The sequence below is a fragment of the Megachile rotundata genome, chromosome 8 (genome assembly GCF_050947335.1).
Source record: "Megachile rotundata isolate GNS110a chromosome 8, iyMegRotu1, whole genome shotgun sequence".
Classification (NCBI taxonomy): domain Eukaryota; kingdom Metazoa; phylum Arthropoda; class Insecta; order Hymenoptera; family Megachilidae; genus Megachile; species Megachile rotundata.
Window position 1 is genome coordinate 6,720,166 of NC_134990.1, and position 23,981 is coordinate 6,744,146.

A 23,981-nucleotide genomic window follows, 5' to 3' on the forward strand; every position below is an offset into this window, starting at 1 on the left:
CCAAAGTTCTTAAACTTACAAATTCCTAAACTTTCAAACTTCTATATTGCCAAGTTTAACAAATCCCAAAATTGTTAAATAACACATTCCCAAATTTGCAGATCCCAAAATTCATATCTCAAGTTGAAAAATACTAAAATATTAAAATTTCTAAACTCTTAAACTCCTAAATTGCCAAATTTCTCAAATTACAAAGTTCCTAAACTTACAAATTCCTAAGCTTTCAAACTTCTATACTGCCAAATTTAACAAATCCCAAAATTGTTAAATAACCACATTCCCAAATTTGCAAATCCTTAAATTCATAATATCTCAAGTTGAAAAATTCTAAAATATTTAAATTTCTAAACTCTTAAACTCCTAAATTGCCAAATTTCTCAAATCACAAAATTGTTAAATAACCAAATTTCCATACACACAAATCCCTAAATTCCCAAATTCACAAATATTCCAAATTCAAAAACTGTTAAATAACTTTCAACTTCCTAAATTTCCAAATTCTCAAATACTTCAATTTCCACAATTTCTAAACATCCAAATTCTCAACTTCTAATTCCAAATTTCCAACTCTCCAAATCCCCAGGCTCTAACTCCCAAATTCAAAAACTATTATATAACGTTCCACTCCCCCAAATTTCAAAATTCTCAAATATTTCAATTTCCACAATTTCTAAACATCCAAATTCTCAACTTCTAATTCCAAATTTCCAACTCTCCAAATCCCCAGACTCTAACTCCCAAATTCACAAATATTCCAAATTCAAAAACTATTATATAACGTTCCACTCCCCCAAATTTCAAAATTCTCAAATACTTCAATTTCCACAATTTCTAAACATCCAAATTCTCAACTTCTAATTCCAACTTCCTAACTCTCCAAATCCCCAAGCTCTAACTCCCAAATTCACAAATATTCCAAATTCAAAAACTATTAAATAACGTTCCACTCCCCAAATTTCCAAATTCTTAAATATTTCAATTTCCACAGTTTCTAAACATCCAAATTCTCAACTTATAATTCCAAATTCCCAATTCTCTAACTCCCCAGACTAACTCCTAAATTACATATATAATTCCAAACTACTTCATCCGCTCCACTAAATCAACCAGTCCGCCATTTCCCCCGGGTGTCTTCTCGCGATAAAAATTTCATCGGAAACCGTTTCTATCGTGAGTACCGCTGACATTCGCAGGTGTTACCGGCGGTCTTACGATTCCGACGCTCGTCAAAGCCATTATCACCATCATCACCGTCGCGGCGGGATCGAGCGCCACTCGAAGAGCTGCGACTACGCGAAACGTGGCCCCGAGTCGAGCATCGAGGTGCAGCATTTCGGTCTGCCGATCCTCAGCGTCAGCGAACCCAGCCCACCCGACGAGAACGACCGTGTGGACGAGTATTTGTAGGACTTGCTTGTCGAGGACTTCCTCAAGGAACTCCTCGTGTGATCCCTCGTTTCGTGCGACGCTACCCGTTGAGTTTGTGCGTCCTCAAGGATTGGTAAGCTCCAAGCAAAACTCTCGGCCGCTCGAACGCAACCCCAGATCATTCTGGGTGATCCTCAACAAACTTTACAATTTTATCGCCGATCTTCTCGGCTGTTTTCAACGCAACGGTCGCACGGATTGACCCTAGGTGAGAACCGTCGAGTTTGTGGGTCCAAAGATATTTGTAAGCTCGAAGCAAATTTTAAACACGATGGTCGATTATGGTTTTCGATCGATGTCCTTTGCATGGAGGTGTTCCTGACGCAACTATTTCATGATTCTGACGATACTGAGTCTAGGCAAAGAGTAGGTACAAGTACCTTTGATAACTTTGGATGTTTCCCTCTATGTATGATGGGAAATTTAAATCCCAATTTATTGGGGTTTCATATCATTATCTAATAATTTGAAATTTCGTTGTACATTTTTAGTATATTACTGATACAGTAAAGTCTCGATCTAAGTGAAAATGATCTGCATGATATAAGTGAAAATGATCTACTCGATATAAGTGAAAAAATTGTGCTCATCACTGAGATCTCGCGAGACGTTTAGAAGTTCGCTTGCCGGGAAGTGTAACATGATTCGAGTGTGTGTATCCAATAAAAAAAACAGTGTAAATATGAAACTTTCTTTTAAAACTTGTTTTCGACTTTTTTTGTTATAAAATTTCTACCAACAGATTTCTGATATTTTTCCAATTAAAATGATACCAGACACTATATAATTTGCACCAGATTTACTATATTTACTATATTTTATAATTATTATTTATATTGGTTTCATTATCAATAAGTTAAGAACGCAGAAAAAGATGGTGAATAACTACGAAAAGGACGCTGAGATTGTACCAGTCGACAAAGGTCAAAAGCCTACTGTATTGTTTACAGTGCTAACATGCTGGTAACGTTTATTTTTAGTCCCTTTTTTTATACACTTTTCCAATATATTTGTGACTTTTACCCCATTGAAAAGGGTTTATTTTTGTATTAGAATTGCCTACGGATATGTTACTGTTTGTTGTTTACCTTCGAACCTTTCCGTCGTTTGCTATTCTTTTTTGCATTCGTCAAACTTCGGTTAACGTCGGAACTACCCGATGTGAACAGAAGTTTAGAACCGAAAGATTCTGAACTACATGAATAAAATATTTAAAATACAAGTAAATATGTTCTGAATTACGTCGTGTTTAGTCTCGTTTTAATCGGGAAATTGTCACAAATATGTAGGTAAAAGTTTCATAATAACAAAACAGAAATAAAAAGATTTTATTCTTGCGTTAAAATTGATCGAATATATTACTGTTTACGTTCGGTCGTTCGAACGTTTCCGTTGTCCGTCTTTTGTACGTTCGGTAAACTTCGGTCAATGTCGGAGCTACTCGAGACACTGTTATGATCTTCGAAATATTTACATCGATTTTGCGACCTTGAAATGTTGAAAACAAGAAGGCATGTACTAAAATGATTACTCTAAGAAAATATTTAAAGAATATATTCTACAGAAATGATTATTACAAATAACGTGTAAAGAAATGAACTATTTATTGCAATAAAATACATATTTATATGTTACAGAGAAATGATAAAATATTTATTACAAATTACCGGTAAATGTGTTACAGGAAGGAAGAAATAAAAATATTTATTCGTATTTATTACAAATTATAAATAAAAAACAAAGTTTTTCTTCTAAATTAGTTACAAATAAATGACAGATGAACGTGCAGGTATCAAGCATTACCGACCGCCATACTTGTCACTATGCGCATGCGCAATACCGCGTTAAAATTATGTCTTCACCGCATTTCATTTTTCATGACCATTTAAATTCCTTGTATTATTTTGCCTCTCTCTAAAAGTTATTTATTTGTCAGAGTGCCTTGTACCTACTCTTTTGTCTAGAGTTGGAGCTCTAGAAAAATTAAGACTCTTTCTGAGATGAGGGTAATATTTTAGTAAAGAGAATGAAGGTGATGTTTCGTTGAAAGAGGTACAATATGTAGAGTTACGTTCATTTATATTATGATAGTTTGAGGTTATAAAATGATGTAAAATAACACTGGAAAATGAAGATGTGGATTCAAATTATTTTATGACACCAATTTTAATTTTTTGAATTTTACATTTAAACTTAATACGTGAATATCTTAAATTATCTTAAAGACATGAACTTAAAGACAATGCTTAAAATGGTCACTTTTAGGGCGATCTAGGCACGTACCTGGTTTGTACAACGTTGAACACAACCCTGAAATTAGAGTTTGGCATATTCCGGTTTATATTGCTTTTTTAATCGAATTTTTCAAATTGTATAATGGAGCAGTTTGAAATTAGTTTATGGATTTAGTTCTGAATAAAATACCATTTTTTGTTCGAAAGCGTTAAAAGTGCTTAATTGCTATTTGAGTTTCAATTGAAAAGTTATTCGCGTTTACATTTGTTTTATTGCATTTTATTTTATCGGACTGAAATAGTCAAAAATGATTGCGAGTCCATGAGAATGCGAAACAGGGATGTACCTATTGAGGTGCAGTGACAAGTATGTACAGATGAAGAAGACTCTCGTTATATTGCCGCTAGCAAGTAAAAGTACAAAATTATGTAATTGTTATTATATAAAAAGGTTCACTGCAGTGTATTATAAATTGCAAATTTAGAAATTTAAAAATTTACAAAATTTGAATTCAATAGTTCAAAAATTAAAAAACTAGAGACTAAAAAATGCCTAAATATGTAACCTATAAAATGGAAAAGTTCGAAAATGCATAAATTTTCTGAATTAAAAATTTATTAAACTTGATAATTTACAAATTTATAATCTTGAAATATTTAAATCTATATTTCTGTTAATACACAGTGATTGACTACATAAATCACGGACATATATAAAAGACAATATAAGAAAGCAATGTACTCGAGTAACAGTATAAATGGTGGCAATATAACGATATTCTACTGTAGCCTATTGTATATAAGCTGCATTCAACCTATTATCAGAAATGGGAAGATAATGCTTCCCATTTCCTTGGAATATTATTGCAGACACTTGATCTGCTCATCACTGGTTTAGACCTTGAAATGCGAATACTCAGTGCCGTCACTTAGATACAAAGTGCCCAGGACAAAAATAGAAATCTTAACTTCACAATTTATACTTGTACATCTTCATTTTTAATAAATTATCAATTTTTCAAAACTTTATTAACTATTTTATTAACTAAATATTGTCAACATTGATCTTAAATTTAATTAAATTATATTGCATAATTCGAATAATATATATAATTATAATTCGCATAGTTAATTAATTGGGTAGTGTGGAATTTTTAAGTGATTTTCACAATTTCTATAAAATGCAAAAATATATAATTCCAGGGCACAGAGCGCAGGGCAATGCCCCCTTGCTTGTTTAGCTATAAGTACGGTACTGGAAACGTGATTCGACATTTCACAGGGCAAGGAGTTAAACCAATTATTGCAATGGACTTGCAAAGTGGTGAAACAAAGTTGTCATCGTAAATTGTCAATTCAGATGATTGAATGTTCTGCATGGTTTTACTTAAACAGTTCGGTGGTGATGAAAAATTTATTTTAGAACAAAATGGCTGCCAAAAGTGGTTATGGAGGTTATAGGACCATGTTAAATAATTTTTATCTTACTAATTTTCTGATTTTTTAAACTTATATATTTGCAAATCTGCACTTTTACAGGGATTCATTTTTCTAATTTTTAAGTTTTTATATTCTCAAGTTTTAAATCACAAAATTCCCCATTTCCCAATTTACAAATTTTTAGTTTTCAAATTTTTAAGTTCACAAATGTCAGTTTTATAGTTTCTCAATTTTTAAATTTCTCAATTTCTAAATTTCTCAATTTATTAATTTCTCAATTTCTCAATGACTAAGTTTCCATCGAGGGTTCAAATCGGGTCAGAGTCGGGTTGAGGTGAGCGCTTTTACGGTGGAAACACCAAAGTTTTAGTTGAACTCTACTCTACAAAATTTTAGGGTAGCGTTCAATTGAGGTGGAAACGACAAGAGTCGAGATCGTGTTACCAACATAACAAATCCAAATTGCATTGTGTATCACGTGCTGTATTAATCGGTGTAGAAGAGGTTATTATTACTTTTTGTCGGTGATCTTGTAATCTGAGAAATAATTTTTGTATGTTATTTTGATATTCTAAAATTAATATTGCTCAGCTTTACATGTCAGAATATGGTAGTTGACTTTGTGCAGTTGGTAATGTTCAACCCTGCCGCAACTCCAATCCGCGACTCAAACCCGACTCTAACCCGACTCTAACCCGACTCTGACCCGATTTGAACCCTCGATGGAAACTTAGTCAATTTCTCAATTCCCTAATTTCTCAAGTTTCCAGATACAAGTTTCCAGAAACCCAAGTGCTCAAATTGCTAAATATTCAAATTCCCAATTTCAAATTTTTAAGTTCACAAATTTCTAAATTTAAAAATTCCAAATTTCACATTGAACAAATAGCGTTAACACAATAATTTTCAATAACTATTAAGTACCTTAAAATATTGATTACCCACCATTCTCATTAAAGCACCATTAACTTTTATTACATAACCTAAATTAATAAATTCCTTAAATAGAACATGTACTTGTTTTTACATACTTATGATATATTTAAACACTACTGTAATTCTTTATACAAAATTTAAGAAAACAGAAACCATGAACATGATTATGAGCGTAAAATCGTCATTTTTCAGCATTTATAATAGTAGAGTATTTATAAAAAAGAAATTAATTGTTCCCGTAATTTAAAATTCGCGGCAATTCGTGTAGCGTACACACGCCATATTGGATTTCTGTCTTCTTATAGGTTAGTGTCTTTTTAATGTGTTTTGTACAGAAGTGTCCAGAGATAAACATATTTTGTATTATGTGTTTAATCTATTATGTTCTACAGAACGAATAGTGTATTATATTGTGTATTATATTCTACAGAATTATATATTCTGTTATGTTTTATAGAATATATTATATAACCTATTATATTGTATAGAACGTATTACATAACCTGTTATGTTCTATAGAATGTATTATATGATCTATTATGTTCTATACGATGTATTGTATAGTCTTTTATATTCTATAAAATGTATATTCTATTATATTGTATAGAATTTAATATGTAATCTATTATATTCTACATAATGTACTACGTAGTTTACTATTGTATATTCTACAGAATGTATTATACATCGTACTAAATCATAACCTAGAGATCACTTGCATATTTTTATCATCTTCGAAAAAGTTTAATAGAGAAATTATTTCAACATATCTACACATTTTCACTTTCACCACTTTTGGCACAAAACGTTCGTAAATATTCACCACCGAATTGGTTATAGCTCTATTATCCTCAATAACTTTGAATGTTGATTCGCATGCGATATACCGATATTTATTCCACCGTAAACGGTTCAGCGATATAATAGCAAATATTTCAAGTGATGTATTGATACCTGTCCGACCGATGTTCCGATTATTTTATTTTATTTTTCGTGCTTCTGAGGCATTGTTAACTGGCAATCGATGTGAAACTGTTTGAACGCGATACAACGCGCCAGATATCGGTATGCGGTGACATATTTTACGAGTGCTTTTTCATTATCTCGATGCAGCTCGATTGAACACAATTTCAACACAGAATTTTACGGGACCGATCAAATATTAGTTGATTGTATTTTACATAAACAAATGAGTAAATATAGTTTAGTAATCCTTAAAGAAGGATCGTGATAGGGAAACGTGACCGCGTTTTTCACTGGTCGCCATACTGATCTACACTGGAAGAGCGGCGAGATTGTTACACGAACATGGGCGGTAGTGACGTCAAGTGGCTCGAAAATTCAAATCTGTTTTTACCAAAATTATTTTTCTGATAAAATAACAAGACAGATATTCTTATTGATTTAACATGAAATATTATAATTTAATTTGTTACAATTTTATCTATTCTTCTCATTTTAATTTTAATATTTACTTAAAGATGAATTTTTATAGTAAACTGAAATAAATAGTTTTATTGATTTAATATAAAATTTCACAGAATTAATTTCAGTCTTTATTATGTTAATTTTAATTATATTCATATAAAAATGAATTTGTTCACTAAAATAACAAAATAAATAAACAAAGATCAATACTTAACGTATCATTGTTGTATTCATTTTAATACACAAAACAATTATTATTGTTTCAAATTTTATTTCATAAAAGTAGAGGTCATACATTAATTCAAGTAAAGTAAAAAGAATATTTTAATATAATATACATGTTTTATCATAAAACTGTTACAATAATAAATTAAATTTTAATTTATCATATTAAATCGACAAGAATATCTGTTTCGTTATTTCATAATACTTCGATTTGAATTTTCCCGCCATCAAACATGTCCGATTTAGATCAATACGGCGAATTTTTCTATCACTTTCTTGAGGATCACTATTATAGTTACGCGTAACATATTCCGGGGCCACAGTTTTTACATCAGTGTTACTGAAATTCCCAGATTTCGAAGGTGTACTGTGTACATCGAGTAAGTTGGCACGCGAACCAATAGAATCCGCAATATATCCAGCTGCCAACTTATCAGACGCTAACGGTACGTTCATATTTAGCATGGAACAAATTATTTATTATTCTCAAATAAATATTACAAATTAGTTTCTCCTCTTATTTGATTTTTATGATGATGTCATGGAACAGTCGGTACTGCACGACTTCGCACATTTTTTCAAGATTATAGTTTTGAATATCAAACTTTTTACTTATTTTTTTTTATGCAGAATCTCATTTACGATTGAACTTTCATTATCATCCCACTGAGAGTTATTAGTAACGAAACTTTAACATCATTTTTTAAGAAAGTAGTTGAGTTTCTACCCACAGTTTCTTTGAGACTTTATCCCCTCGGCGAGTAACTACACGATACAACGACAAAGTAGTTTGACCTTAAATTTCAAGGTCAAGGTCAAAGTCAATTTTACAGCAACTTTCATTTACAAATTGAGATACATAAGCAAACACTATAATAACCATTAACATATAATTTAATACCCCGTATGTACTAATGTACATACTCAATAGTAAATGAACAAATTTCCAACCTTCTCAAAATTTTATTTTTTTTTAAATCTTTATAGCAGTTAAAAATAATTATCATTACATTAACAAATTAAAATTGCGATTAATGATTTATGTGACTTATTAAAAGCAGTCTACAAGCTTAGTTAACTCTCTACACTCGAGACCTCCTCTCGAACAAATCAGCAACTCGACTTTCCAAGTACTCGATAAACTCCCAGCTAACTTATAATGACTCCACCTTCAAAGTACCATCTAAAACCACTGTATTTCAATATTTGTATCCTCACATCGAAAAGGAGAAAATCTGTTAAATACTAAGCCCTGCATCTTTTCTTCGTAAAGCATTTTATAAAACAATCGACATTCTCAGCTTGTTGGTGTAAGTATCGCGTTAAAATGTTCGACGTCTTTCGCCGGGATGTTTTCGTCGAGAACAAACCTTGCCTTCCTATCTTCCGTTAGAATAACATGTAGCTTCCCATTCGATCGAATTTCATCGAAACTAGTGGTCAAAGTAAAAGCTCAATCACGAGTCTGGTGAAAATCTTCCCTCGGTTGGTCGACCAAAGTTTTTACATTCAGTTAAAAGCAAACTTTTACGAAAGCTTTGAAAGCAATATCCCTGTTGACACGACTGTCATGTTCGGAGTAACGTCAAAGTCGGAGTCTAATTCCCGATTAGGGACTAATTCGAGATACGAAACGGTGGCTCTCGGTCACCTCTCGAGTTGCTGCGTTGGACCAAGTGCAAGTTCGCCTCTCGAGTGCAAAGGATTAATTTGCATAAACGACGTGAATCTGAAAGAAGTAAATGTTGTATGGATCAGAATATGTTTTGTTAGATTGTTACTGGCTTGTAATTTTTCCTCCGAATTGGCGTGCGATTCTAGAAGATATTGTTCGTGTCTCACTATTTGTAACCTGAAGCTGAGGTAGTCTATGAGGGCATCAAGGCCTTGATTTTCTTCGACCAAAAACTCCCTTACCCACCTGAAATGTTTATTTAATGACGCGAAGGGTTACTTGAGAATTATGTGCACTGTGGGAAAACAGGGAAGTAAGTGGTAGGTAATTAATCTTTTAAAATATGTACGTCCGGATCATTAATAATTTGTCAATTTCTTGATGTGAAAATTTGTCAGTCACAGATTTCTGGATTTTCAGATGTACGAATTTCTGAATTTTTTAATTTCTAAAAAATAATTGCGTAACTATTAAATTTTTCAAGTATCAAATTTTAAGATTCATCAATTTCTAAATTTTTATATTTGAAAATCTAAACGTTAAATTTACTCACTTCACTCACCTGAAACGCTTATTTAATGACGTGAAGGGATACTCGAGAATTATGTGCACTGGGGTAGGGAAGTTGAGGTAGTTAAAGGGCAAGTCTTCATTTTCTTCAAATTTCTCATACAAGTTTCTGAAATTGAAATCGCCTTTCGCAAGGGGTTAATATCGACGTTTGAAGTTTTTATAATGATCGATATCTGTGACCCCACAGTAAAAATATCGTGAAAACGAAGACTTCGGAGTTTGCACGATCATTATCGGTTGTCAGACTTCATTATTACACGGGAACAATAGATCATGAAATATGTGCGACAGATTCGAGTACTTACTTGCCCGTACTATCTCGAACATCGAACAATCAAGAGCTTGTCAACTAGTTTAATAGTAAAACCTGATTCGAGTACGTTATCGAACACATTTCTGGACCAATCAATACGGTAAATAAAGGGGCCATGATTTCCTCGCTCTAACGAATTTTCTGCGCGGATGAGTAGAAGGAATTTGTTCATTTTCAGTTGCGAGCATTGCTCTTTGAATTTGGTTAAATGTCATGAGGTTTAATAAAATCCCTTTTTAGGTTAAAAACATTTATAGTTGCGTTTGTTACAGTTGAGTTAATTAATTGTTTAAACTTGCAGTTGCATTTGAATTTTATTTATAGTGTGATTTGATATAAGTGAAAAGGTAAATCTACAGGAATAAAATAAGTGAAAAAAATACTATAAGATGTTTTTGTGTTCATTTATACTGTTTTAAAAAATATGGCAATTTTTTATAAAATTGTTTATAGACAAAATTTGATAATTTTTTATATTAATTTTGTTATAATATTTCAATCATTTTTTATAAAGTTCAAGGTAAAAAGCTTTTTTATTGCATATCTAAAAAATTTAAAAATAATTACTTTTTGTTGATACAAAAATATATTTGCACAAAATATTGATCCTTAAATTCTTCTGTTTTTTTTTTGTAGGTAAATTGATTTTTAATTTTTATAAGAATGCAAAGCAAAAAATTATTAATTAAAAATTACACTTTGTGTAGTATCTTCATTATTTTCTGAAACTAAACAAATGAAAATTCATACACTCTTTTTACTTTATTTTAAATTGCACGTTTTCTAATAATTCAATTAAATCAGTACAGAGTCATACACTTTTTATGCATTTATTAAAAATATGTATACCTCATCACTTAAGAATACTTATATGACTTGTTATTTACAGACATATATATTTTATTAATGAAACTACACAAATACTTTATTATTTAAAAATGCATATTTTGTTATATAAAAATGCATATATATTTTATTATTTATGAATATATATTTTGTTATACAAAAATGCATACATATTTTATTATGTAAAAATATATATTTTGTCATACAAAAATGCACACAGATTTTATTATGTAAAAATATATATTTTATCATGCAAAAATATATACATATTTTATTACTTAAAATATATTTTGTCATTTCATAATGCCATGTATATTTTACCACATAAAATGCATACATATTTTATTATTTAAAAATATATATTTTAGCATTTATATACATCTATATATTTTATCTATCATACTAAAATCTAGAATTATATAAACTTATTTTTTCTTGTAAATTTACCCACCCTTATACCACAACATATGAAACACCCCACAAAATTTAATTCAAATAATTCTATAAATTATCAGAAGTACTTAATATTAACACAATTTAATTCTCTCCGTAAAAGTATCTACACCTTAAAATTTTTGGGACCAAATAATTGTCAAAGCTCAATAAAGAAATATCCATTGATTTCTGCACAGGCACCAATTTTTATTCATTTTATAGAAATTTTTTACTCATTCTGTGGTGGCTTTGATCTCTTCCTATATTGCATTTTATCTAACTTTATTATCGCTTTTAAAACGAAGCAAATGAAGAAGTGAGGAAGCGATACCACGTTCATAGAATCGATTAATTTTATCGTTGCCGCTACATTTTTCTGTTTAGCATGTCACCTTTTATCTACTTGAATAAGCGGCACTTCTTCGCTTGCTACTCGATCAAATTTTATAAGTGCATGACCTGCTTATAACATCTCGAATATTTATAAACTCTTAAATCTCTTAGGTCGAACTTTACCTTTCTATATCCTTACATTGCTACGTACTTGCAGAGTTTTCTTTTTTTCATATACTTAACCCCTTAGGTTAACCTTTATGTGGCGCTACTTATACGGCAGAGTTCGAATCGAATTAAGCGTAAACAGCACTACAATGTGTGCTTATTTTAATTGAAAATACTGAACATCGAGTACTTTTCGCTGTACTCGTTATGGTAAAAATGTGACATCTGCCTATCACGAAAGGAAGTTCCCTTGAAGCGCACGAACTTCACGTTACGCGTTACCGTTATAGCGATCAAGTATACTAATCTGCAGTAGCAAACTTTCTGTGCTAGTTAACCTCTTAGGCACGGCGTAACTTCACGCGGCGCTGCTTCTCTGTACGGCAGAATTCGACGCGAATGACGCGTAAATGATACAGCACTACTATGCGTGACGGACAATGCTGTTCTCTACGCGAGTATATTGGAATGAAGTTTTTGATGATTAAATTATAATTTTTCCCAAAGATATGATACATATACTTTAACTTTGATAATTTACTTTTTTAGAAAATTCACAAAATATGTAATTTGCAAATGTCTCCAATATCGTGTTTTAGTGCAAAGAGGTGCTCCATGGTGCCTAAACTTGGCGTTACCTTTTATTTACATGTAATTTACTTTTGTGGGACTTGTTAATACTCTTATAAAACGTGGTGAAAAAAGTGCGAATTAAAATATGTGAAAACGATCATTTGATTGAAACGGTGAACGAGTAAGTCAGTAGAGTGAGCCACTGTAGTGAAGCTATGTAATCTACGGTGACATTCGCGAAAGCCACTATAGTGGACTGTACAGAGATGGTATTCGCGGAAGCCATTATAGTAACGCGTCGTGTCTAAGAGATTAACGGTCACATTTCGCAAGAATAACATACCTGGCACACAAGGACATTTAAGAGCCCAGACACTGAAAATGTTTTTTACAAATCTACTCACTATTTTAACTTGAAAAAATTATAAATAATCTTCAGAAGTTGTTTTAATACATTTCGCAGATGGTTTCAATTTATTTGAACGTGAAATATGAACAAAAATTCAGAAACGTGAAAAAATTCATAGAATGGCGGTTTTCATAGAAAAATTCAAAACTTCTTCCGGTTTTAATGTTAATATCTAATTTTAATTAACACTCTTGAGTTTGAGGAAAAAATTAGTAAAAATACCAGGGTTTCAAGGAAGGCATTCATTCAGATTTTCAGGATATAATGTGGATAACATTGAAGCTAAATTGGCTGGGGTCGTTTCATACCCCAGTGTGAACATTAAGAGTTAATTTCAAATTACTTTAGGAATCGAACGATAAAATGCAATCACATATTACATAAAAGTGTTAACGCTAAAATTACCAGCCAATTTGACTGGTTTCTGGCTTCAAATTTTTTTTTGCAACATTTTGTTACTGTCTTTTTATCAAAATATCGAATTTCGATTTGCGGATTTTACAATTTTTTAATTTTGGAATTTAGGGATTTGAAAACTTGCAAATTGAAAGATTTAGGTGTTGGAAGATTTGAGGATTTAGAAATCTTTAAATTATAAAATTTGAGGATTTAGAAATCTTTAAATTATAAAATTTGAGTATTTGAGAATTTTAGTTTTTGTGGATTTGTAATTTAAAAATTTGGAGATTTGTGAATTTGAAATTTGAATACTTGAGAATTTGATCACCTGAAAATTTAAGGATTTAAGGTTTGGAAAATTTGAAGTTTTGAAAATTTCAAATTTTATGGATTTGAAAATTTACAAATTTGAGAGTCTAAAAATTTGAGGATTTGAAAATAAGAAAACTTTAAATTTTTTAAATTGAACAACTTGAAAATTTTAACTTTGAAAACTTATTGATTTGAAAACTTGAAAATTTTTAATTCATAGAATTAAATTTGAGTATTCAAGAATTTCGAAGTTTGGAAGTTTAAGAGCTCAAGAATTATAGAACTAAAAAATGTCTAAATCTAAAAATTTAAAAGTTAAAAGAAAATTAAAGTTTGAATATTTGAAAATTTTTAAATTAGTTGCATACCCCTAAAAGCAATATATATAACTTGTTGAGACTAAAACTGGCCCTGAGTGAAACTTATCCTTAATCAGAAATTGTTCTTACAATATATTATAGCTAATATAATTTTGAAAGTAACTATTTTTAGTTACTTATAAATACTTATTTATTTATTATAATATAATTATTTATTTATTATAATAAATAAGTATTAGTTTATTTATTGTAATAAATAAATATTAGTATATAACACTTATTAAGTATACAATACTTATTTATGTAATAAGTTCTAATAACAAGTATTATGAAAAATTAATTTATTTAATTTTCTTGCAAAATTTAGAACACATTGGCATGCAAGATAATTTCCTCACTTTACACAATTTACATTTTACATCTTCATACACTCTAATCACCTAGTAACTCAAACATCGCACCAGAGGATTAAAGCTCGTTATCCACTTTCGATTACATTAATTTCAGTGTCAAAATAAACTATTATAGCATCACGATGCTTCATAACGCATCTTACTAAAGCATATGCAAATGTCCGATCAGGAATTCTGTCGCACGTATTTTAATCGGACCTAAAGTAGATACTTCACGTCATGCGATCTATAGATGACACGTTATAGCACAGCAAAATAGGTCCATACCTAACTAGCGTCATCTGGTGACGAAACTGAGAAGCTCCAGTTTCTCGTCTCTCCCGCGAAAAAAGACAGCAACAATTTCGTCGACACTCAAACGAAGAAGCGATATTTTCTCGCGCTTTCTTCTCCGAAGTATTCTTCGCGTAATTACGCGGCCGTCACGGAGCCCGATTTTGCGATTCGGCTCTCAAAATGTTATAAAAATATATTTTCGTTTTTAATAAAATTTTAAGAGTCGAATTGCAAAATCGGGCACCGTGAGCCGCGTAATTATACGAAGAATATTTTGAAGAGGAAAGTACGAGAAAATGTCGCTTTGTTGCTTGAAAATCTTGCGTCGGCGAAATTGTTGCTGTACTTGTCCCCCCATCGTGGAGCAACGCTAGAGAGACGAGGATCGACGGAGTTTCTCGTATTTCGCCGCAAGAGGTCTCCAAAGTCCGAGTCGGTCCGTTACACCTTCAGACCCCTTAATAATGTATGCTTAAGCACTTACGCGATCACTGCGATGATTCTCGTATATTCTCGTTGTTTTGCTCATTGATCTGACACGAGCGTAACTTATATATATACTTATATTGTACATACATAGTAAGGTACTATACGGTTTCAGACTAACTGCCTTCAATCTTTGATGTTCTATAGTCTGTGGTCTATAACACTTATTGGTATAACTAGATGGGTCTTGGACTGGGTTTGACAGTTATAAAATTTTCTGAACTTTCTCACTCCACTACAAAAATTCTTGTTACAACATTAATAACATTTATTATAATTTCTTTTTTTTTAATATAATGATAACTTTTAATGATACTATATATACAATGATTAAATACAATGATAACTTTTAAATTAAAAGTATGAGTTTATTCTGTAAATGATAATAATTTATGTGAAATTATATGTACTTTATATTTCTATAATTTCTTATATTTCACAGATATTGGAAACTGTAGATAAAATACACAAAGTAGAGAACTTGTTCATAAACTTCCTGCTCATAATTTTCTTTATAAATCAAATTTGTTAGAATTCAAAATTTATTAATTTTAATAGTCATTCATTGAACACAAAGGTCGTTAAAATGAATATGCTTATGTTTTCAATGTGCAAAGTAGGGTATTTAGATGGAAATGTCAAGATAATTATTTTTGTTATTACTAATAATCTTACATGAAACTTAAAAGAATGCTTGTAATGAAAATAATATTGATATCATACAGCTTTAAAAAATTATTTGCATTTATTTTATTTTGTATAAATTTACATAACTGTACATAAATAAATATGCAAAATTTAATTATGAAACAAATATTTACTACAGTTTCAGATAAATTGAAAAATACATTAGTATTTCTTTTTTCCAATAAAACTGCAAATTTGCTGTTAGAAATTGTTAAAATGTTAAACAATATTAAATGCTTAATTTTAACAAAATTTAGGAATAATATATTCTGTATAAAATTAAAAAAATTTTCCTATTATTGATTTCTTGATCATTAATCTAATTATTATATTTATTATAATATTGATGTTATAATATTGTTATAATTAATTTGTATTATAATATTATTAATTCTGTTAATATAACTAACAATATCTTGTTGTATTACTAATATAATAATATTATATTATTGTTGATTAAAACAATTATTATAATCACAATATTATAACACTATAATATTAATATCATAATTTTATAATATTATTATAACCAATATTATAATACAACACATTTACAAGAACATTTTAAAAACACTTACATAAGAAGTACCATAATTTTACATAAAACTGTGATTAGTTTTAATAATTTTTAAAAGAATGACCTTGAAAATATTCCTGTCATTGCAAATTTCGATCCTAAGTAAATTGTTTCTACACGATGACTAATAACAAAGATAACTACGTATTTCTATTTAAATACCCCACGATACATAAATATTATGTACACTATCTTGGGAAATTCTCAAGGTAGGAACGTCGCAGCTAGTCATTACGAAAAGTTCACCGTAAAATATGTAAATTCTATAAAAACTTCGTACAGAAAAGGCATAAAAATTCAAATTTTTATTGTCTCTCACCGAGAAGAATACGAAGTTGGTATAACTACTCAACATTCTAATAAGCAGATATTGCCAATTACTGTAAAATATAGTCCATTAACATTCATAGAGTTCGAAAAATTTCCAAACTTGGTGACATGTATCTTACTTTCAGAGTTTAAAGGCGGATAAATATGTTTTAAAGTAGATTAAAATCCAATTCAACCCTGAAGTAAAAAATAAGCAAGAGATGACACTCTGTCGTCTATTTTTGGTATTCGACAAGCCTGCCCTCTTTGAATTGGTTGCATAAATGCGCGGGAAATTTAAATCAAGTGAAACAAATACAGCAAATGAAATTTTCTTAGAAAACGAATTTATCTCCCTTTCATTACAGATTGATTTACTACGAGGAAAATTATTTTCTAGTATTGATATATCCAAAAAAAATTAAGTAACTTTGTCGCATTATACTATGAGGTAGAAATTAATAAACTATTAATTTATGAAATATTAAAGTACTCTTAGCTAGCCATTAGTTTTTTTTTATATTAAGCACTAGAAAAATTGTCCACAAGTCATTTACCGTGCAGTACCGACCACCTAAATATCTAGTGCTAACTAAATTATTTTCTTTTCGCCTCTTTTGTATTTTTAGAGGAATGAGGAGAAAAAGATGATAACTTAACAAAAACCAAAATAGACTTTGATAAAGAAATTACTAATTATTCCAGTTAGAAAGAATTAAACGTTGGATGCGAGGGTGAATTAAGGGTGGGGTCTAGATGGAGCTGTAACTCCAGTTCCTGCATTTTAAGCTGGGTTCATATTTCGGTGTTAACATTTTAGGAACAAATCGTTGCGGAATAATCTCGAGCCTCACGAAATCTTCATCCGGCCATGATTAGATGCGATATATCGAATACTTGATATATTGCAGGTATAGTGAGGAATGGGCACATGAATATACAGATCAAGAAAATATTAATTAGTTCATTTATAATTCTTGCAAATGAACATTAAAATGTTAATTTATAATCTATGAAAAAAAAATTAACATGACCTATTTAATTTCTGAAAAAAAAATGTTATCAAAAAGGTATTTTTTACAGCTATTACTTTGAATTTCAAAGTGATTCTCAATTAAAAAGTTTCTTACTAACTTACTTTCTAGATATTTTTACAAACAATATTCTTTCCCTAAACAACCAAATTTTTCAATTTTAACTATTATTAAAAATCATTTTCTGAATCAATCAGTAATCACTGAACACTTAAAAAGAATTCTATGTTTTATATTATTTGTGACTTACAATGAACATTAATTAATTCTAAATATTATTTATAACTGCAAATAATCATTAATGATTATAATTATTGAACCACTTCATGGTGCACAAGGTATTTAAAATTTTGTACAACGAAACACACAGTGTAAACTGTACGGCTAAAGACCAGTATCGAGCATCCATCTTTTGTAAATAATAATTAACGCGTATATACACGTATTCGAAAGTATATCGCAGCATGAGACCTGTAACGAGCAAAGCGAAATTCAATTACCTCCGATCTGCAGCAACCATAGCTTTAAACAAAGAGACCAAATATTGTAAAGAAGAGTTGATATTCTCTTACAGGAGGGTCAGTCTTAAGAAATCCGAAATTAATTAACTTTTGCAAGAACAAAAACAGTAGAAGAGATACATTTATACGTTCTAACGCTTTGACTGCCATATTAAACTCATCTCTTTTCCAGGAATTATAATTTAAGAATTTATAAAAACGACGAGTTAACTTTTACTTGACATTGAAATTCTCTTTTAGAGATTTTTTAGTCTGTATAATAATTCATTTTCTTCTCCTGTAGCAAATACATAGCAAGTTTATATTTGCTACAACTTTCAAACAGTGGTCAAGTGTCTACTAGAGCGGCGCACTAATTGAGAATCGACTGTGGAGGCCTCTTGCGGCGAAATACGAGAAGCTCCGTCATTCCCCTACTCTCTAGCGTTGCCCCACGGTGCAGAGACTAAGTTACTTTGTTCTGAGTGATGCCCACTTGAACGCCGACCGATTGGACGCGTCCCGATTGGACGGTCCTGATTGGACGGTCCTGATTGGACGCGTTCCAATTCGAAGCGGTGCCAATTGGACGCGTTCCAATTCAAAGCAGGGCTCATAGAACCTAACCTAACCTAGTGTAACAACTTCGAATTGGGATGCGTCCAATCGGCACCGCTTCGAATTGAAACGTGTCGATTCGGGACCGTCCAATCGGGACGCGTCCAATCGGCACCGCTTCTAATTGGAACGCGTCGATTCGGGACCGTCCAATCGGCACCGCTTCGAATTGGAACGCGTCGATTCGGGACGCGGTCCAATCGGCACCGCTTCGAATTGGAACGCGTCGATTCGGGACAGTCCAATCGGCACCACTTCGAATTGGAACGCGTCGATTCGGGACCGTCCAATCGGGACGCGTCTAATCGGCACCGCTTCGAATTGGAACGCGTCGATTCGGGACCGTCCAATCGGTCGGCGTCCAAGTGGGACACCCCCCTTTGTTCTCACGTTCAGACTATAAACTGGACCTTCATATTGCTTCTTGCATAGAAAGAGTTCCGAGGGTGCTTCGAAGAATATCCATGCAAATTTTCCGCAAGAAAAGTTCGCCAAGGTCATTCCGCATGATGCTTTATTCTCCGGAGATTTTTCACTCGATCTACAAAGTAACTTATTTTCTTCTTCTTATAGTCCCGCTGTGGCAGATAGCCATAACAACAAGTTTATGACGATTATATGTACTGCAACTTTCGAACAATGTCTACGCATCTTCTAGAGCGACGGATTAATTCTGAATCGACTTTGACGGCCTCATGCGGCGGAATACGAGAAACTCCGTCGATCCCCCGCTTTCTAGCGTTGCTCCACGGTGGGGGGACAAGTACAGCAACAATTTCGCCGACGCAAGATTTTCAAGCAACGAAGCGACATTTTCTCGTACTTTCCTCTTCAAAATATTCTTCGTATAATTACGAGGCTTACGGTGCCCGATTTTGCGATTCGACTCTTAAAATTTTATTAAAAACGAAAATATATTTTTATAACATTTTGAGAGCTAAATTGCAAAATTGGACTCCGTGACGGCCGCGTAATTACGCGAAGAATACTTCGGAAAAGATAGCGCGAGAATTTCTTTGCTTGAAAATCGTCGGCTTATTGCTGTCCTCTTTCGCGAGAGACGAAAAATCTAAACTTCTCGGTTTCACCACCAGATGTCTCTAGTTCGTTGTGGTAGACGCCTTAAGCTCTGTGGCGGACCCCTTAAACTCTGTGGTGGACATTTTAAAAGAACGTTACGTTACTTCCATGTAATTTAGTCGTTTCTGTTATCGACGTTTAATTATCCGCTAACGTCATTTATAATGGGTTGTGTAACGTAGTTTCTCATAAAATGGACGGCGATATTTACGAACGTTAGCCCGTCGTTCACAGGTGGGCCACATGGCAGTCGATGCGTTAAAGCGGCCATAGCAAAACTCTGTATATATACATGTACGTAGATTAGAATTTTGATCATGTTGATCTAACGCAAATCAGTAAATACTGCATCAAACGATCATTTGATCGACGAAACGACACTTGCGCCTAGTTACGCAACTTCTCCATCCATTATTTAGTGATCTATGGTGGAAAAGGGGCGGACAAGGTTCCATCCATAATTTCGTCACGAGACAGAAACGTTTTACAAAAATTAGATTATCGGAAAAATTATTGAACGAACTTTTCTGTTAAAAAAATTAAGCGAATTTCTTATAGGTTAATTTATATAATCGCATGTAATTATATATGTCATGTATGTACATTGTCTTTATGGTGCGTTTGAGTTAAGCAGAGGAATGCTGGTTTTTGTAAATTTGTATATTTATTTTTTGTTTATGACTGAAAAATTAGAAAGTAAAGCAAAAACACAAATACTTGTTCCTTCATTTGTTTTTGATCACTGAAACTATAGTTCCATTTATCCATAACAGCTATAATCCAAAAATTAACTTTTATTCTTCAAAAATAAATACAGAAAGAAATTTGAATTAAAACATGTATACTGAAAATTAAATAAAACAAAGAGAAGTATATAGAAAATATTTTCTATTAAGTAAACACAAATGTCACATATTATTTATTAATAATTTAAAACAATATAAAAATATATGACAATATATTTAATTGTACCAAAATCAAATTAAGAAGTTAGAACATTAAAAAATATGACAAGTGAAAAAAATATTAAGAAAAGTTTTTCTTATATAACATTGAATATTTATTATAAATAGAACACACATCAAAATTTGCTTCTTGTAAAAATTATTAACACTTGTAAATTTCACCAAAATTCTCTGACACTAACCTTTACATAATTGTCCATTTTCATAAACAAAAAACAATTGCGTTTACAAAAAGTAAAATTTACTATTTTTTATGTATACTCTTTAATTGTAATTGATTGTTTGCATTTAATTTTATACCAAAATAAGAATGGACTGAACATTCTCTCGCTTACTCTGAACGCACCCTTAAACGAAGAAAAAAAGAAATAACTGACTTGCGACGTAAACATTAATTTTTAATAAAATCGTATAATAAGAAAAGTTCTGTCCTTCTCGTTGGATCAAGGAGAATTACGTATAAGCTTACATAATTAAACAACCGGAGAACAAATTTTACCCTTTCATACGTTCGATAAATATATAGAAATATAATTTAATTAATGTGACAATTATTACTAAGAGGTTGTTGCACATGAAATGTCTTATTTACTCGCAAAACCTTCAGCAATTTTATAATAAATAAGTTAACTTTGTCTAAAATAATATTTGATTAAATCTTTCTTTAGAACCAATTAGATCTTTCTGGAAACTTTCAACATTATGTATCTACATATTTTAACTAATTATGAAAGCTATAAAATTTATTTTAGGCGTTCATTGTTTGCACTAACGGACAACGAATTGTTTTGTACTACAGTAGAGCCTCGATATAAGTGAAAAAATTGTGTTCTTTAATGGGAGAAGATAAAAACATGAAGTTTGCTTACTAGGAAATGTAACGTGATTCATATTCGTAAATTTTTGTAAAACTGTACTAATACAGGTATAAAACATTTTTGTTTTCGGTTTTTTGTTACCAACCTTTTACCAGCGCATTTTCAGTATTTTTCTGATTAAAATGAGACGAAACACGATATAATTTGTACTATATTTACTGGTTTAATTGACGACAAATTTCGGATGCAGAGAAGATAAGTGACAAAGAGACGCTATGATTGTAATTGGCAGAGATCAAACCTGTTGTATTGTTTACAATGTTCATCCGCTTGCAACTTTTCTATTTCCAGACATTTTCTCGTATAACTTCACTCATCATATTCATGATATTCTCCTGTTTAAAATGAAACCAAATACGTCGTAATTGGGGCACATTTACTTGTAATAACTTACAAGAGTAAAATCCTCGAAGTAAAGGCCATAGAAATCTACGATTTCGGCTGTCGTATCACGTGATTATCCGAGTCGTACCGAAGAACAACGAAATTACCCGAAGTGTCATTTCTCATTCGTTTCCCGCGAAAATTACTACAGTAAACCCTCGATAGAATCAGAACTCTTGAAACAATTAAATGTGCTCCGAATTACGTCATGTTGGATCTCGTTTTAATTAGAAAAATGTAACAAATATGCTGATAAAAGTTTCTTATCAAGAGAATGAAAAAGGAAAGTTTTATTCTTGCATAAGGATTGTCACGAATGTGGAGATGTGCCACGGAAAATGTTACTATTTATTTACGTCCGGTCGTTCGGACATTTCCGTCGCTTACTTTCCTACGTTCGGCAAACTTCGACAGCGAACAAAAAGATATAAAAGATTCACTCGGATTATAAATATTTTCGCTTATATCATATATTGTATATTCGAAAGAGGCTTTACTGTAATTATATGCTTAAGAACATCGATGGAAGCTTTGATGACATTTTCATCGTAAGCTTTAAATTGCTACAATAATTTTACGTTGTACAATCGTGTGAGACATTTTGCGTTTCGAAATCGACCAGTAGGTAAGCAACAACCTGATATGTAGTTTCGTAGTCAATTAAATATACATACTCGCAATATCTAATCGATTCGATCACATTGGGCATTTTCGTCGAAATATAAAGGTTTCCATGTAATCTAAGCAAATCCTCGCGATGAAAAACTATTACACAGACTTATTTTGTATAAACACCGTACAATAGATGTAAACAGTTTGTATCATCGTGCGAGTTAAACGGTTTGTATTATCGTGCAAGCTAAGTTTGTATTATCGTGCGATATCAAACGGATCAGAAAAATTTTCTTGAAACGGTAACAACGAGGACATTGAAAGGGTTAATAAGTAGTATAATAATAAGATAAAATAAATGTCATCTGTGATTTATTTTGACCAAATTCTAGATGTCTCGAGCTTTAATGTTCCCCGTAACGTTCAAGAGTTCTCATTTTACAAACATATCACGTGGAAAAGCGAGCGGAATGGTGTTTGTCGTGTTAAAATAACCATCCAGTTAAATTTACTTTCCTGGACGATCAATTAACGAAAAATCGAATGATGAAACTGGGACACTTGTGACGAGACCTCGTCACGCGTGAGGAACGATAAGCGTCGAATGAAAATTAAAGGACAATGGAATATATGTAAATGCGAAAGATAGAATGAACCTATTTAACTTTACATATTTGTAACCGACTAATCTTCTTATTAATAGATAGGTGAGCGAAACTACTCTTTTATTCCGATTAACTATGTCACGCATACTGTACCAATTTCATTTGTGACAATTAAAACTAAAAAATGAAGAGAATATAAATTTATAGATACCCATCTTGATTGATGTTCTTTCTCCCCTTGACGTATTGCTTTCAGGACGTGAATCTCGTAAGTATTAGTATTAATATTTAACTGTCGCTGTTTTATAATCGTAGGTATATTTTTTAAAAATTACGTTAATATTTAAAGTTGCAATTGACAACTGTATTTACAATTGTGCAATTTTTTTTTAATAATTAAATAATTGCATTTTTATAACAGCGTGTAGTATGAAGGACACTTTTATATAAAATTCGTTTTAAAGTTCCCGCCAATTGAACAAAAATGGCGGAGTTGATATGAAGGATAGT

General features: G+C 31.4%; 1 protein-coding gene and 1 long non-coding RNA gene across 13 annotated transcripts in view; one reads left to right on the forward strand and one right to left on the reverse strand.

Moving 5' to 3' along the window:
- LOC100880196 (uncharacterized) overlaps positions 1 to 23,685 on the forward strand; it is a 156,630-nt gene extending 132,945 nt beyond the window's left edge. For 11 of the 12 annotated variants that reach the window (XM_076534623.1, XM_012287982.2, XM_076534621.1 and 8 more), the window contains one exon: positions 1,194 to 1,827. In XM_076534623.1, the coding sequence (XP_076390738.1) occupies positions 1,194 to 1,407 (214 nt within the window). In that variant the 3' untranslated portion in view covers positions 1,408 to 1,827. Of the gene's footprint in view, positions 1 to 1,193; positions 1,828 to 23,258 lie in introns of those variants that run through there. The other variant, XM_012287992.2, reaches the window with a different exon arrangement.
- Positions 2,967 to 7,507, reverse strand: LOC143265030 (uncharacterized). Its single transcript, XR_013039100.1, has 2 exons — positions 6,993 to 7,507; positions 2,967 to 3,955 (listed from the first exon to the last, which is right to left on the reverse strand). It is a non-coding gene; the product is annotated as an uncharacterized LOC143265030 (long non-coding RNA).
- Positions 23,686 to 23,981: the final 296 nt, after the last annotated feature.